General features: G+C 39.0%; 1 protein-coding gene across 1 annotated transcript in view; it reads right to left on the bottom strand.

The window, feature by feature from the left end:
• Positions 1-891: 891 nt before the first annotated feature.
• LOC150076410 (uncharacterized) overlaps positions 892-15,555 on the bottom strand; it is a 147,616-nt gene continuing 132,952 nt past the window's right edge. The window contains exons 2-3 of the mRNA XM_090387414.1: positions 15,223-15,354; positions 892-2,955 (exon numbers count right to left, since the gene is read on the bottom strand). Coding sequence (XP_090243540.1) covers positions 2,711-2,955; positions 15,223-15,354 — 377 coding nt within the window. The 3' untranslated portion in view covers positions 892-2,710. The remainder of the gene's footprint in view (positions 2,956-15,222; positions 15,355-15,555) is intronic.

Here is a 15,555-nt window from a genome sequence, read left to right as displayed (position 1 = left end):
GGATGAGGTGTCCATTTATTTTTCACGCGTACACAGTTTGTTGGCGCAAAAAAAAAATTTAAATTACTGATATAGAACTTTAGCTAAAGTGGAAAGACCTTAAAAAGTCTTTGATCCGCAATCAGTTTCTTACAATAATTTTTTATATAAAAAAACTCCAGTAAATGGCATTATGTTCTCACTTTTTTATTAGGAGTTCTGTGATTAAAATCTGCTTTTGCACATTTATAAAGTTCTTCAATAATTCTCTATTCAGCGATTCGTAAATGGAATTTAACAGCTGGTAAGGTAATTTTAAAATCTCGGCATTTCAAGATAAGTGTCAAACCCAGGCCTGTCTCAACACGGAATGATATTAATCTTCACGAAGAATTTATAAGCCGATGAAGAGAGACAGCGTTTTTCTGATAGCCAGACGTCATAAAAATGTGTTAATAGTGCCATGTGAAAGGATGATAGAATATCTCCAGCTGGTACAGTCCTATAAATTCAAGACCGAAGGACACTGAGCCAGTTCTCAAAGAGGTATGAATTTTAACTTCGGCGTTTGTCAAAACAAAGGAAAAATCGGAATCAACACCGTTTAAATTTTAAGTAATTGTACTGAATTTGCATTAAATTAATCCACTGCACTCTGCAAGTGAGATCCTTGTGAAATTGCAATCATATATATTAGTAAATTGACTATTATATTCGAAATTTTGTTGTAATAACTATTGTTTAAAGTAAATGAAGTTAAATTCTGCTTTCTCCCTAAAACATTTTGAAATTAGTTAACTAGTTCTGTGTTATCATACATAAGTACAATCTACAGACGAAAATTTACTCTAAACATACAAAGAAAGCTTCATACAGAACGGTAATACTACTTTCGCATAACATAGACCACTTCTAAAATATAATTACACCTTTATTGATAAAGAAATGCCGAGCTTCAGCTGAAATTATACATAAATAGATACGAGCGCACACACAAAAAATTACTATTAACTATACCACTGACTACATACCTTACAGTGGGGAACTATGTACAACAAACACAGATTTGAACTGAAGTGCACATTTGGACCATCGGAATTACCCAAACGACTGTTTGGAAAGGCTAATTGTGTTCGTGATTTGTCCATCGTTATCTCGATAAGATAAAATGTAGAAAAAGAGATCCCTATTCAATCAACAGATGGCTCTTTATACTGACATGAGGCACCGAAGTTATGTAGTTCCGTGGGTGAAGAAACTACAAAATGTTAGTATTCAGAATTCAAGTGATTCTTTCTCTCTCTTTTTTTTTTCTCTTGGAATGGAAGATGAAATGTGGTGAGTTTTCTGGGAAATATTTGAAAGACTGGGATAATAATTAAAAAACAACTAGGGCTATAGATTTCAAATTGCACTACAACAAGATCTTCAAAATTACTAACTCATACGTTAAAGAGTTTGCAAATCGAAAATGATTGTAGCGCCATCTACTGAAAATGGCATCATCCAATCGTTACAGTCCGTGTTCATATACAAAAGTTTTAGACAGATTGAATAATTATTTGATAAATCAGCAACCGGTTTCACAGAGGGACCGGATTGCCCTTTCTGATTATCTTTTCGAAATTCTGTTATTCTATTCTAAATTATCGAATGAGTGGTTTAGCCAGGAAAGGTTACTGTTAATTTTAGTTCGGTTAGTAAATTTAAACCTAATAAGAAGAGCAGTTCATTCGGTGCATTTATTCTTGTTGTAGCATACAACTTCAATGGATACTGGCGTAAAGCGTTAAATACACTAAGCTGGGTGAGCTGAATTTATTTCCCGCTTGCTTATACAACACGGTGGAGTACAACGTCAAACAGTTAATATATACAGAGTAACCCGAGGCTGTACAAAACTTGCAGAGTGTTAAGGAAAGAGGAAAAAAGAGTTCCAAAACATGTATATGAATTCAGTAACAGCAATTCAGTTTTAACTTAATAATCGAGTAATCGCACTCTATTCCAAACATACTGTTGACTCACATCATCAGGACACACAGCATAATATCACACGTCATCAACTTCTTTAAAACAACACCAATTCGACGTTCAAAATTCACACCAGATTTCTCAAAATCCAGTTCATTCAACACCGGGCTACTGCCTGGGAACTCGGTCTGTACACGGACCTACCAGTTTTCATCATGCGCACTAAAACTAACACTAGTATTTCTTTCTTTTTATTTTTTCTAGAAAAACGAATTTCAAATAATCTACATAAATAGTATTATTCGCTACTTGTAGCATTGTCTCGATACTACAGTTTGCCTACATTTAACACCTTAGTGTAGTTTATTTTAGCCTTATACTCTAAGTTTATTCCTAAGCATTTAGGTGAAAGAAGAGATCTTCTGTGTGTACCAAACTGTTCAAAACTGTCAGTGGATGCAGGTTAAGTATTGTGTTACCTGATGATGGGCAACTGATAGATTCGGGTCTCAACTGTTACTGTTTACATTTGCTTGGTACTCGACTATCTAGCGAGGATGTTCTCTATCACTTTGCAAACTCTTTAACACGTTTACAGACTTGAAACTGTCCCATCCCGTTTGAAGAGATCTGCAAATGCAACTCGACTTATCATTTACACCGTTGGTTCTAATGTACAGGGAAGTTAGGGCTAATACGTCTCAGGAAAGCAGTTTTGAGCAATGTTTACAGTAGAAATAATTAGTGACGATGTCTTCTACTCTGCCATTATCCAATAGATTATCGCTAGGAATATCAGAAGCCCAACGTAGACAAAACAAGCCGGCCTAATACCCGCAGCTCCGTCTTTGTTACATCCGCTCTCCCGACAGCAATGAATGCAAGTGTATTCCGTCTGACTTCTATCACAGTGATCTAGACCAAGGCCAGCACTCTGTTTGATATCACGAAGAGTGCATGGAGCTAAGGCGCAACGTTTGGTGATGAGAAAACCCTCGGCCTCTGCAAATATATAAGAAAATTGTTATATATATTAAAACAATAACAAGTAATATGTTCCAAAAGTTATATGACAATAAAAATGAAAATTTTAAAACGCCGTTGCATGTAACGAGTTCGATTCTAATTGACTAGTTTAAAATAATTGCTATGAAAAGACCAGCCATTTTTATTTCACAGTTCCACTAGCCAGCATACAGTAATTATTTCTACAAAATGTACATATATCAAGAACGTGAAAAATATTTGTGGTTACGTATTGTTTTATTCTGTATCTTTCTCGCTGTTTCAACCTAGTGTTGGGTCAGGTGAATCAATGCCTTATATCTTTTTCTATCTTCCCAAATCTTATCTCTGCCATTCTCTCCCACTCAATTCCCTTCGTTTCCACATCTTCCATAATCTGATCTCTCCATCTTTTCCGATGTCTTCCTCTCGGCCTCTTCTTGTCCATTTTCATCTCAAACATTCTTCTTGGTATTCTCTTTGAGTTCATTCTCTTCATGTGTCCAAACCAACGCAAACGTGATGCAGTCATCTTCTCTGTCAAACTTTCTATTCTCAAGTTCATTCCAATGTCAATATTTCTAATTTTGTCTCTTCTAGTTTTAACAAGCATAGTCCTTAACACCTTTATTTCCATTTCTTGGATTCTGCTGGTATCCTTTTCATTCACCCTCCATGTCTCAGCAGCATAGGTCAAAATAAGGACAAAATATGCCCTATTTATCAGCTTTTTACACATCACTGGAACTTCTCTAGCCCATAACAGGCAGTTAACGTTACAGAAGAAACCCTGACTAGGCTGCTATTCTTCTTGTTATTTACATATCTAGGCTGCCATCCTTTGTTAATACATTCCCTAGAAACTTACAATTGTGCATCACTTCCAACATTTCATTCCCTAATTTTATCCCTTTTACACTCACCTCTCCCCATCACCATCATGACTACACTTTTCCAATGTTTAGTTTCTCTTGATGTTTTACCTCCTTGTTTGCCCAGAGGACAACATCATCTGCAAACACAGCTGTTCCACCTTTTATATTATCCACCGCTACAAGAATATTGTCCATGACAATAATAAATAGTGATGACAATACACTACCCAGGCGAAGTCCATTGGAAACCAATCTGAGTGCGCAAATTTTGTCCTCACACAACTTTCACACTTTTAATACATATTTTTAATCATCTCAACCTCATTCCTCTAATTATAATTTTATCCAGACTTTCACACACCTTTTCTCTTTGCACACTATCCACCGCTACAATTTCTGGTATTTTTAGTATTTTTCTGGTATTTTTAGGCCTTTTCAAGGTCTAAAAATGCCAGAAAGAGGCAATCGGCAAACTCCCAGTGTCTTTTTTTTTTTTTTTTTTTTTGATTTGGTAGTTGTTGGCGCATCGGCTTCTGTGGCCATATTGCACCTCCCAAGGTTTTTGCAGTACTTTGATCCAAGCCCGAGGCGAGAATCGAACCCGCGACCTTTGGGTTGCCGGGCAGGTACTTTACCCACTCGGCTAGCCCGGTCGGCCTCCCAGTGTCCTTCTAGCAATTCTCTTAAAGCAAATATCAGGTCAATCGTTGACCTTGAACCTTCCTCTTCTAAATCCATACTGTTGTTTTAATTTTGCTCTTTTTGTGGATGAAGTGCAGGAGTTTTATAGAGGAAATTGCCAATTCTCCGAACAGATTACCTAACTCAGTCAGTGCAACGAGACCTTGAATTCAAACCCAGGTCTTTTCTACAAGGAACGTATGCAATCGTAATTAGTATGCTACCCTCGATGGAAATATTTGCGATAATTTGGAATATATTTCTATTCGTTTATTACATAAAAATGCATTAAATATAACTTACTATAATTTTTATGCGTTATCATCTTATGCGTAAATCGCTTATTGTCTTCATGTTCGTCCACATGCAATAACTCGACTTCTAATGTATGTATTTTCATAAAATTTTATATTTCGCTTTTTAGAAAAGTTTGTCGAACCATTCTAAATTTCATTAAAATTGTAACTACAGAAATTCTACAATTATTATTCCTTTGCCAGTTGGCGAGGGAGCCTTCCCAAATTGTGTCATTCGATCATTTTTTGCCTCTTTGCTACCAGGAAAGCTGCTTCCCAGTGCCCGCTCGTGCCACAACTATGTACTTACTGACCTATCAATTGAACAGAACAATTAAAATCTCATATTCACATGAAGGCAAAGGCTAACCATTTGAATGCCTGCAGAGAATAAGATAAATAAAATTTTAAAAATAAATTAATTAAATTTTAAAAAATTCAATTAAAAATAAAAAGTAGAGAAGACATAATCCGGCACTCGAGCCAATTCCAGCAATAGTGGGAAACGTAGTGCAGTCGTAACTCTTCCTTTTGTGAAAACTAGTCCTCTCAAGTGTAAAAATTACTGATCTTTCGAGAAATTGGCAAAATAAAAAACGCCTACAGAAATATCTTTATTGCGTGAATGTACTGTATAATGAAGCGAATGGATCTGTCCTGGCAATCAGGAAACCTGCTACAATCGTATCAAGTTGATTATGTAACAACTATATACAAACTACAATTGATTGGATAATGTATTAGAACTACTGGCTAGGAATATCAGCAGCCTAACGTAGACAAAACAAGCCGTTTAGGTTGTGATCTAGAAGAGAGCAAACTACCCATGAGAACAAACTGATCGCTTCTGATTGGTTTCATGCACTTGATTCTGAGATGGTTGCGTGCGTCAGAGGAGGGACAAGGGCAATGAAGCAATCAGAGAAAGAAGCACGATAAATTCCTTAAGTGCCTGGTGGGAGGACTTCATCAAGCACACAATCTCCTTTACTAACTGAGAGCAACTGCTTCTTCATTACCGTTGACCACCTGAGTGCTAATTGCTGTTCTCTGAATATCAGTCGGTGTCGTTCTTAGGGAATCCCGCTTTGATCTTCTAACTTTTTCTGGGGGTTCCTCGTTGAATTACTCAAGATATAAAGGAGTCTGGAGAGTAGACGTGTCGTTCGTCCTTTTTTTTTTTTTTTACTCCATGGGGAAGTTAATGAAGCTCTAAAATCATTACTTTTTTTTGCTACAGAGAGGAGATGCGCGCTCGGGAACTCCCAGAAAGATATTTTCCTGCCACTACGTCTACGATGCATGCAGATCTTTATCGAATGCCTTCTTACTGCCATGCACCCCCGTCTTTCGGCTGCCATCTGTTCTCTGAATGTCAGGAACGTGCTCTGTTGTCAGAAGGCGTTCCCAAAGCAGTCAGAGTGCGTCCCTTAGCAAACATATCATTGACAAACATCAGCAGTGCTTTACGATCGTTAGGGAAATGAGGTTTCTAACGTCAGGATGCAAATTGATCCACAAGGTAGATTTAACACGTTCTCAGAGAAATGAATAAATAATCTGTCTTTATGGTGGCTTTTTCTCTTTTACTAAACATGCCATTGCAGGAGTAGATAAAAATTCTCTTCTGTAGCTTAAAAAAAATGTTTTAAATGTTGACCTAATTTGAAGCCTTTACAGAGAACGACTATGTGGCCAGTGGAGTATTCAATTTCGCTATAAAAAGTTGGTCCATCGTGTAGAAATAATTAAACAAATTTAATATCGACTATAAAAGCAAGCAAATTATAAATTTAGTTAGTCACTGAAGTCTGACCAATTCCGTCATAATTACCAGCCATAAAGTGTGTTTTATACAGAATGGAATTGAATCAGAAAGAAATTTCGTTCCATGTCACTGTTGTTAGCGTTAATACTAAATGTGCATGCATACAGATATTGTTTTTGTAACCTGTTTATAAGTTGGCTTTTTGAGACACACGTTCCCCGAAAGATGCAACCCCTGTACATGTCGTTTCTCTGCACGACAGCGCTGTTATCCTGTGAATATAGAAGGCAAGCAATATGTGTTCCTTAGGGAAGAAGACAAAGTGACTCACCTTGGTCATAGGTCAATTCATAGGGGTTTTATCATGTGGGCTGATTATACCATTAAAAGGTGTTTATGAGCTGATTTTAATGGTGTGCAGGCTATAATTCGGAAATAACAAAAAAAAAGTACTGTATTTGTTCTACTTGGGATTGGCCAACTGCAGCCCCGACTGAGAAATTTATCTGTCCGATCTCAGATTTGAACATCTTCAAACGAGTTGCAAATCCTCCTACGCTAACACAGAGAATACTTAAAAGGGAGGAAATCAAACGGTAATCAATGCCTTGTTGAATTCAACCAAACATTCAAAACTAAATTGGTAGGGTGTTTTTTTTTTTGTTTTTTTTTTGTGTGTGTGAACCCTGATATTCGTATTCGTTGGATGACACATAATTCGCAATTTTTTTCAAAATATGTACCACTGAACTCCAGGTTTAAATGAGAATCAAAGTTTTCTTGTTTTTTTTAAAGGAAACCCACAGCTTTTATTGTACAGAACTCATTTTATCTAGTGCACAAGAAACAAACACCACAGACATTTTAAATTTCTGGATTACCAATAGGAGGAGAACATGAATAAATAAATAATCTTTATTTATAGCAATACATTGATGAGTCAAAACATTATAACCACCCCTGTCTCCAACAGTGGACGCATTACACAGCACCTGGGTGTGACCCAAATGCTGCACCGACCGGCGCAGCATATATAGTGCCTCTCAGTTCGTCAGTACAAAGCACGTGCAATGGACAAAGGGAACAACCTGACGGAATTTGAACGGAAATGCGGTGCCACAAAGGTGTGGGGGCGCAGCATCACAGCAACTGAAGGTATTTTCAGCTGGTCGAAGGCCGTCGTAAAAGGTGTTGAGTAAATGATGCGAAGAGGCACACACCCAATGTGATAGAAAAACCACCACTGCGTCCTGGTAGATAGCACAATCGGTAAAATCGCCATATTCCCCACACTGGCTAGAAAAGGCCCGAATTCGAAGCTAGTCAAAGACAAGAGTAAATTTTATGGACTTTTTCAGAACATGGCTGAGTTAGTTGGTCTCACGCGAGGGTTTGTTTTGTTTGTTAGTTATTTGGTTTTTAGGAGCATTAGCAACTAAGGCCATATTGCTCCGAGAATATGCGGTGGTCATTCCCTAACCTTTCCGCAACCTCCGTATTTGGTGGTGACGGGCTCGAATCCCGGTATAATCAAGAAGCGTGTGCTACGCACTGCTGCTGCTCCTTCACACCTGGCTACGGAGGCGCCCCTCACGCGAGGGTAGCATTGTTTATTTTCTCTCGGAAACTTGGGTTTTTCTTCCAGCAAGCCGGCCACAGAACACAGGCAATTGAGAGATATATTGTATACGGCCTAAGTTGCTGATTTTTGTAGTAGGGCTTTAGAGGCATCAGCGTCTGTAAATTGCATGTGTTCTGTGATCGATTTTCTGTTTTTCTGAACGAAAAATCCGAGTTGCCGAAAGGAAAAACGTGCTACACTCGCCTGAGACAGACTAAGTCAGCCATGTTGTGAAAAAGGCCTATAAATATTCCTCGGATCAATGACGGGACTCGAACTCAGTCTTTCCCACCCAATGTGGGGAGGACGGCGATTCTACCAACTGTGCTACCCAAGAGAAAGTTGCTCATGTGCCTAAAACTACAACAATCACCAATCAAACACCACAGTAGAGGTGAATGGCGTTTGACCTGTGCTGTCTGTGACAACAGACGGCTCGTGATCCCTCATTTAACGGCAGACTACAACAACCAAGGCTTTCAGAGAAACGTTTCTGAACACATCATCAGGCGACACCCTTGAGGCTTAAGGAGTAGATATATCTGCAAAAGTGATGCGACCTGTTCACATGCCCATTTTGACCACAACTGTCATCGACAACTCCACCTGCAGTGGGCACAGGCGCACTGTTCCTGGACATTGGACGACTGGAAAAGAGTCGCCTGGTCTAATGAATCAAGGTAGTTGTTGTAAGGTTTTATGCTGTTCTGGAAGAGAAACCCAAGTTTTGGGGAGAAAAATTATGCTACCTTTGCCTGAGACCGACTAATTCAGCCACCACGTTGTGAAAAAGACCCATAAAAATTCCTTGCATCTTTGACGGAATTCAAACTCAGGCCTTTTCCAGCCAGTGGGCGGACGACGGTGATTATACTAACTGTGCTGCCCACGAGGGCATGAATGAAGGTTCCAAAATACCGATGGACGCACCCGTCATCGGTATGTTGGACCTTAATTATCGCCAGATTCCACCTCTGCATTGTTTCGAACCAAGTTTTGCCTACATAGAGACTGTTTATCCAGATGGCACTGGACTCTTTCAATAAGATAACTCTCAGTGTCACATAACACGCATCGTGTAGGAATAGTTCGGGGATCATGTTCAAGTATTTCGTGTGTTCCTCTGGCTGCCAAATTCCTTCCAACATCACTCCCATCGAACATTTGTGGGATGCAGTGGAACGCAGTATTCTCCAGTACATGACAATACTTGATTCCGTTGCATAATTTCGGGACGTGCTGCTGTCAAGCGGGTCGAGGATACGTGAGGACACCTTTCGCGGTCTCATGGAGTCGATGGTATGTTGGGTGCAAACGGTTATCACGGCGAAAGGCGATTCAAACCGCTATTAAGTAGGTGGTCAAAACGTTTTGCCTCATGAGTGTATACACTATGCTTCCACCACAGCGTGTCATTTACTTACCACATTTACTAATCCCATTTACTTACCACAGCGTAGGTAACGCCAGGGGAATAACAAATTAAACTACTAAGAAATGGGTATAAATTAGATTAAGAACAGTAAACTAGCTAGGAATGCTAGAGATTGCAACGTGCTCCAATCTACCGCTGAGAACGGGCAAACGGGTTCAGCAGCTGACCTCGTCTCTTCTTGTTCTTGATTAGGTCAAGTGGCTGATAATTCATTCAGTTAATAATAGGCAGATATCTCCCTAAGTGGGAATCTAACTCTGAAGGCTAGGTCGAAAGCGCGGATTTAGTAGGGTTTTTAGAGAATCAGCAACTAAGGCCATATTGCTCAGTGTATATTGTTTGTAAATTGCGTATGTTCTCAGGTTAATTTTCTGTTTTCTGGATGAAAACCTGAATTTTCCGAGAGAGAAAACCATGCTGCCCTTGCCTGAGATTGACTAACTCAGCCACGTTGTGAAAGAGGCCCTTAAAAATTCCTCCCGTCATCGAGGAGACTTGAACTCAGGTCTTTTTCATCCGGTGTGGGGAGGATGGCGATCCTACCAACTGCGCTACCTACGAGGAGCTTGGTAGAAGAATTCTCTAAGATACGCATATCCCAAATGTTAGAATCCGAGATTCGTCCTGTTACTATCTGCACACAAAGGAAAAACGGTCCTGAATGAAGAACTTCAGCAGTGTAATCTTGAGGGCGGCTGCAATGTTGATGGTTCTGATACCTCAAAGAGATGAAGTTTGCGTGTGGTACATTTCAGGTACCAGAATTCTGCAGTGTATGAGGTTTTATGTATTTTTGATACCCAGACTTCTGCTGTACAAAGGTTGGCGGGACAGTGTAATGTCACAATCTTGTGAGGAGGACTTTATCCCTCACTCGGCGATGTTGTTGTTTACTGGCCCATCCGAGAGAGAAAACCTTCTTTGATACTTTATCAATGGGGTCACAGGAGACCATCTTTTTGTCAAAGATCACTCCCAGGTTAAAATGTTGAACCATGAGAGGGGCTTCTGCCTCGTCCTAGGGAGGTTACGATGGGTGTCGGGTGTGATTCGAGTGAGATGATTTATGCAGATTTGGCTGGATTTATATGAAGGTTGAATGTGGAGAGATATGTTGACAGATTCAATTTTGTTGGAGACTGTTATATCTATATCTGATAAGGAGACTTCTGTTAATATTGACATGATCGGTCAGTTACTTTTATTAATCATTAAAAGGGGAGCTATGGCAACTGTAAAGAGTATTGGGGAGAGAACTCCGCCTTGGAGTACATCGATAGAATTATTACATGCTGGACAGTGTTTATTAACCACGAAGATCAAGGTACGTTTGAGCAGAAGTGCGGTATGAAACCATACCGCGTTCCAATGAATGTGGTAATGATGCTGAAGAATGGAAACGGGCTGAAGGACAGATATTGCACCGAAGGCTGATTTAATATCCAGAAAGGTTAGAGATAGCTCTTCCCTACCTTCCAGGGTACTGACGACAAGGTGAGGTACATACATGATATTAGTGACGGCTGCTTTCCCTGATGCAGCAAAATGTATTTGAGGAGAGTCTGTCAGGATTTGAAGCGACATGGTCGGAAGTAGTGCCTTTTCTAAGACCTTGAAGAGCCAGAAGGCAGAGGTAATAGGTCTTAACTGATTAAAATCGGTGGCAGAGTGGATTTTCAGGAAAGGTCGGACCTTATGTTTGTTCCACTGGAGAGGAAAGAAGTGGTTATCTAAACATTTATTATAATGGGTAGAAGTGGCTCAATGAGGTAGACACTGAAGCATTTCACCATAAACTGTAGGATCCCATAATTTCCAGTTGTAGTAGTTAGTAGGAGTGAGTTGAAAGTATTGATCATCTGTTTCCTAGAGAGCTGGAGAGCTGTTAAGGCATCTGTAGGATGAGGAATCTTTGAGAACAGAGATATTTAGAGAACCATGGTGGTTTTTAAAGTGAGAGATGTGCTAGAGCAAACTTTCTAAATCCATTATGTGGCGTTTAATGGGACCCACTGTGTTATTAAGAGGCTTTTCAATTCTTAACGTGAAGACCAGATTATTCTTAATGGCAGCTACTTTCCTCCGCTTGAAAACAGCTCTCACCAGGGAGAAAGCGACCGTATCGGCAGCTTTTCCGGAAGTTTTCCAGATAGTACGCAAGAATCCCAACAATCTTCTGTTCTCTCCGAACGTCCAATACAGTTGTTTTTTGGTTTGTGCCATTCTTTGTATACCCTTTTCACTCCTACACATTTCAGTATCATGGTTAAGAATTATAAGGAATACTAGCATGTTTGGGAGGCAACCAGAGAGGGTAATAATCTTGATCTGGTTATCAGCAGTGATCATTCTTGTATTAAGAATTTGCAGATAAAGGAACCACTAGGTGGCAGTGATCACAGTGTACTGATGTGGGATTTACTTAAAGATATAATTACATCAGGGGTAAAGGAAAGGGTATTTGCTTCCGTAAAGGTGAGTACAGTGGTCTCAGACAGTGTTTAAATTCTGTACAGTGGGATCAATTGACGATGTTACCAACAGTAAATTCTAAATGGGAAGCATTCAAGGAATTAATCGTGGAAGCTACTAAAAGTTTCATACCTATTAAGAAATATTGTTCAAGGTTTAGGCCTAAATGATAATCAAATGAACTAATGAGACTCGTGACAGAGAAGAAAAATGCATAGGATACATATAAATTATTAAGCGACTCAGAAGCCTATGGCAGATATAAGCTAGTCTGTAATCAGGTCACAAAGGAGGTTAGGCAGATTACGAGAAATCTTTGGCAAAAGATGCTACGAACAACAGCAAGGATTTCTTTACTTATATAAACTCTAAAAGGAAGGGGATAAATCTGATTGGTCCACTTCATATCGATGGTTCAACTGTTGATGATCCTGCTCAGATAGAAAACAAACTGAATGAGTATTTTGCATCTACATTCACACATGAGGAGTTATTAAGGTTTTAAAATGGCAGAAGGTTATCAAATTGTAGCAGGATACTTAATGATTTTGTAATAACTGAGAGCAAAGTGGAGGAGAAATTGTTGAAGTTAAACATGAGAAAGGCACCTGGGGTGGATGGGATCTATCCACTTATATTAAAGGAGGCTATAAAGGAAGTGTAAGCAAACCCTTAGTCATAATTATGAGAGCATCTTTGGACTCAGGGGAGGTCCCCACGGACTGGAGATGTTCAAATGTATCCCCAATTCACAAAGGGGGATCGAAGGGTGACACGAGTAATTACAGACCAGTTAGTTTAACTTCTGTTCCGGGTAAAATAATGGAGTCACTGGTTAAAGATGCATTGCAGGATCATCTAGACAAGACTGCAGCAATAATTCAGACACAGCATGGGTTTGTTAAGGGAAAGTCTTGTCTGACAAATTTGATTGGATATTTTGATGTGGTTACAAAGGAACTGGATGCAAAAAATAATTTTGATATCATATATTTGGATTTCAGGAAAGCTTTTGATACTGTTGCGCATGGAAGACTATTGTACAAATTGGAGCAGAATGGTATTAAAGGTAAGTTGCTACAATGGATAAGAGGATGGTTGAGTGGGAGAAGACAGAGGATGGTAATTAATGGGTGCTGCTCTTCGTGGACTAATGTTATTAGTGGAGTCCCACAGGGTTCGGTGTTGGGTCCACTGTCGTTTTGTATATTTATCAATGATATTGATGAAGGTATATCAGGTTTAGCGTCGAAGTTTACAGATGATACAAAGGGTGGCAGGGTTGTAATGACAGTAATGGGTTGTTACAGTAACAGGATCTAGATAATTTGGGAAGATGGGCTAAGAAGTGGCAACTGAAGTTTAACCTTGACAAATGTAAAGTACTGCATATGGGTAGAAGTAACCCCAAAGAAACGTACCAACTGTGTGGTACTACACTTAAGGTGGTAGAAAATGAAAAAGACCTGGGAGTAATTGTGCAGTCAGATATGAAGTTTTCTGAGCAATGCAGACAGGCTGCCAGGGCAGGTCATGGGGTTTTGTCAATGATATATAGGAATTTTGATATAGAATAGAATAGAATCTTTAATTGCAGCAATGATATCAAGGAAAAGGAGGTGATTGTCCCCCTCTGTATAAGGCAATGGTCAGACCACCCATTGAGTACTGCGTACAGGTCTGGAGGCCTCATTTTAGGAAGGATGTAGATTTGCTTGAGCGTGTACAGAGAAGGGAAACAAGATTGGTGAGGGGAATGAAGGGATCCTCTTACCAAGAGAGGCTTAAATTCTGCAAATTGCAGTGGCTGGAGACTAGGCACCTGCGCGGTGATCTAATTGAGGTGTATAAGGCCTTGAGCACGCTGAATTCTGATAGGATCCTTCCACTTGTTCAGATTACGAATCTAAGGGGGCATAAATTTAAATTAAGAAAATACAGATGTAGAATAGATGTGCGGAAATTTGCCTTTAGCCAGCGGGTGGTTAATTGCTGGAACAAACTTCCATCTGTCGTTTTGGAAGTTAATAGGTTAAATAAATTTAAGGAGGAACTGGACAGGCATTTGGAGGGAATGGTGTGATTTTTTTTTCTTTTGGCTGATGCTGCATGCCACTACTACACCATTTCGGATATTGCAGAACTACAGGCTCCTGCCCTCTGCCTACTGACAAGCAAAAATAGAGATTACGCTGTTTTTCCGGCATGGATTCCGCAAGGTAGTGTAGGGTATCCTGTGGCAGTGCTACCCAAGCGTCGCACAAAATGTCCATTAATGCTCGCATATTATCAGCTGGATGGTTGTAATACGTGTTTAGTAAAATTTTGATAATCTAGTATATATATGTATTTTCTTCCAATTATTATTAATCTATCAGAGCGACAATATTTCCTCACTAACAATAACTAGCCAATGGTTAAGTGAGTCGCTCTTCATTGTCCATAAATATAATAATGAATTTTCAAACGAAATTTTATGCGTTTCATTCATTGTATATGAACATTCCCGGTGATTCCTCAAAGACTTTGCATGCAGCCATAATATATTTATGAACATAAGTTTGTTAACCCTGCCCATTTTTACTAAACTTTAATACTTTTTATCTTACAAATCAATTTTAGGGTGCAGGTTTTGTATGCATAATAATCAAATTATTTTTCACTTCTATATCATAGAGGAATGGACAAAATAATAGAAACACCTGTGATAACAGCGAGATTTAAATAAATCCTAAGGAATATTGGCCCATTCTTTATGGAGGAACGTTTCAAGCTCCTTAAGTGATAAAGGTGGAGAAAATCTGCTTCTCAGTCTCCTGTCCAAATATGCTCACAGTAGCTAAATAACGTTTACGTCTGGTGTTTGTGCAGGTCATGGTAGATGTTTGGCCTCAGTTTCATTCTCCTCAAACCAAGACTGGATGCATCTACCTGTGTGTATTTGAGAATTATCATCTTGATAGTCAATTGCGATTTATTCTTACAAAAGAAATGTAAGGTTCTTTGCAGTATGTCTGCCTTTATAATAATAATCAAGGATTATGAATCACGGGATAGCATTAATATTAGTGTGCAAGAATGACAGATCCAAAAATAGAACATCGATGGATACCTACTTGTTTTGGATATAGTGGTCATACAGCGGTCATAGGCTTGATCATTTGGACAAGGCGTCAGGTATTCATCGGTACAGACACTGTTTTTTTCAACAGAACACTGGTAACACTCCAAATTGTCACCACTGATTGCTGGAAAGAGAAATTTTAAAATTGAAAATCAAATGCAATCAAAGTTTTACGCTGACAATCAAAAACATTCCAAAATGTTTGTTGAAGTGGCTTAGACTTTTATCTGAATCTTAATGGCAGCTTAAATAAGACATTTCCTAGCAACATTAGGTAATAATGAATAATATAGGATACTTATATATATATAATTTTTTTTAATAG

The sequence above is a fragment of the Mastigoproctus giganteus genome, chromosome 13 (genome assembly GCF_048544385.1).
Source record: "Mastigoproctus giganteus isolate SK-2022 chromosome 13, ASM4854438v1, whole genome shotgun sequence".
Taxonomy (NCBI): domain Eukaryota; kingdom Metazoa; phylum Arthropoda; class Arachnida; order Uropygi; family Thelyphonidae; genus Mastigoproctus; species Mastigoproctus giganteus.
Note: the sequence above shows the minus strand (reverse complement) of the source record. Positions and strands in the feature narration are given on the sequence as shown.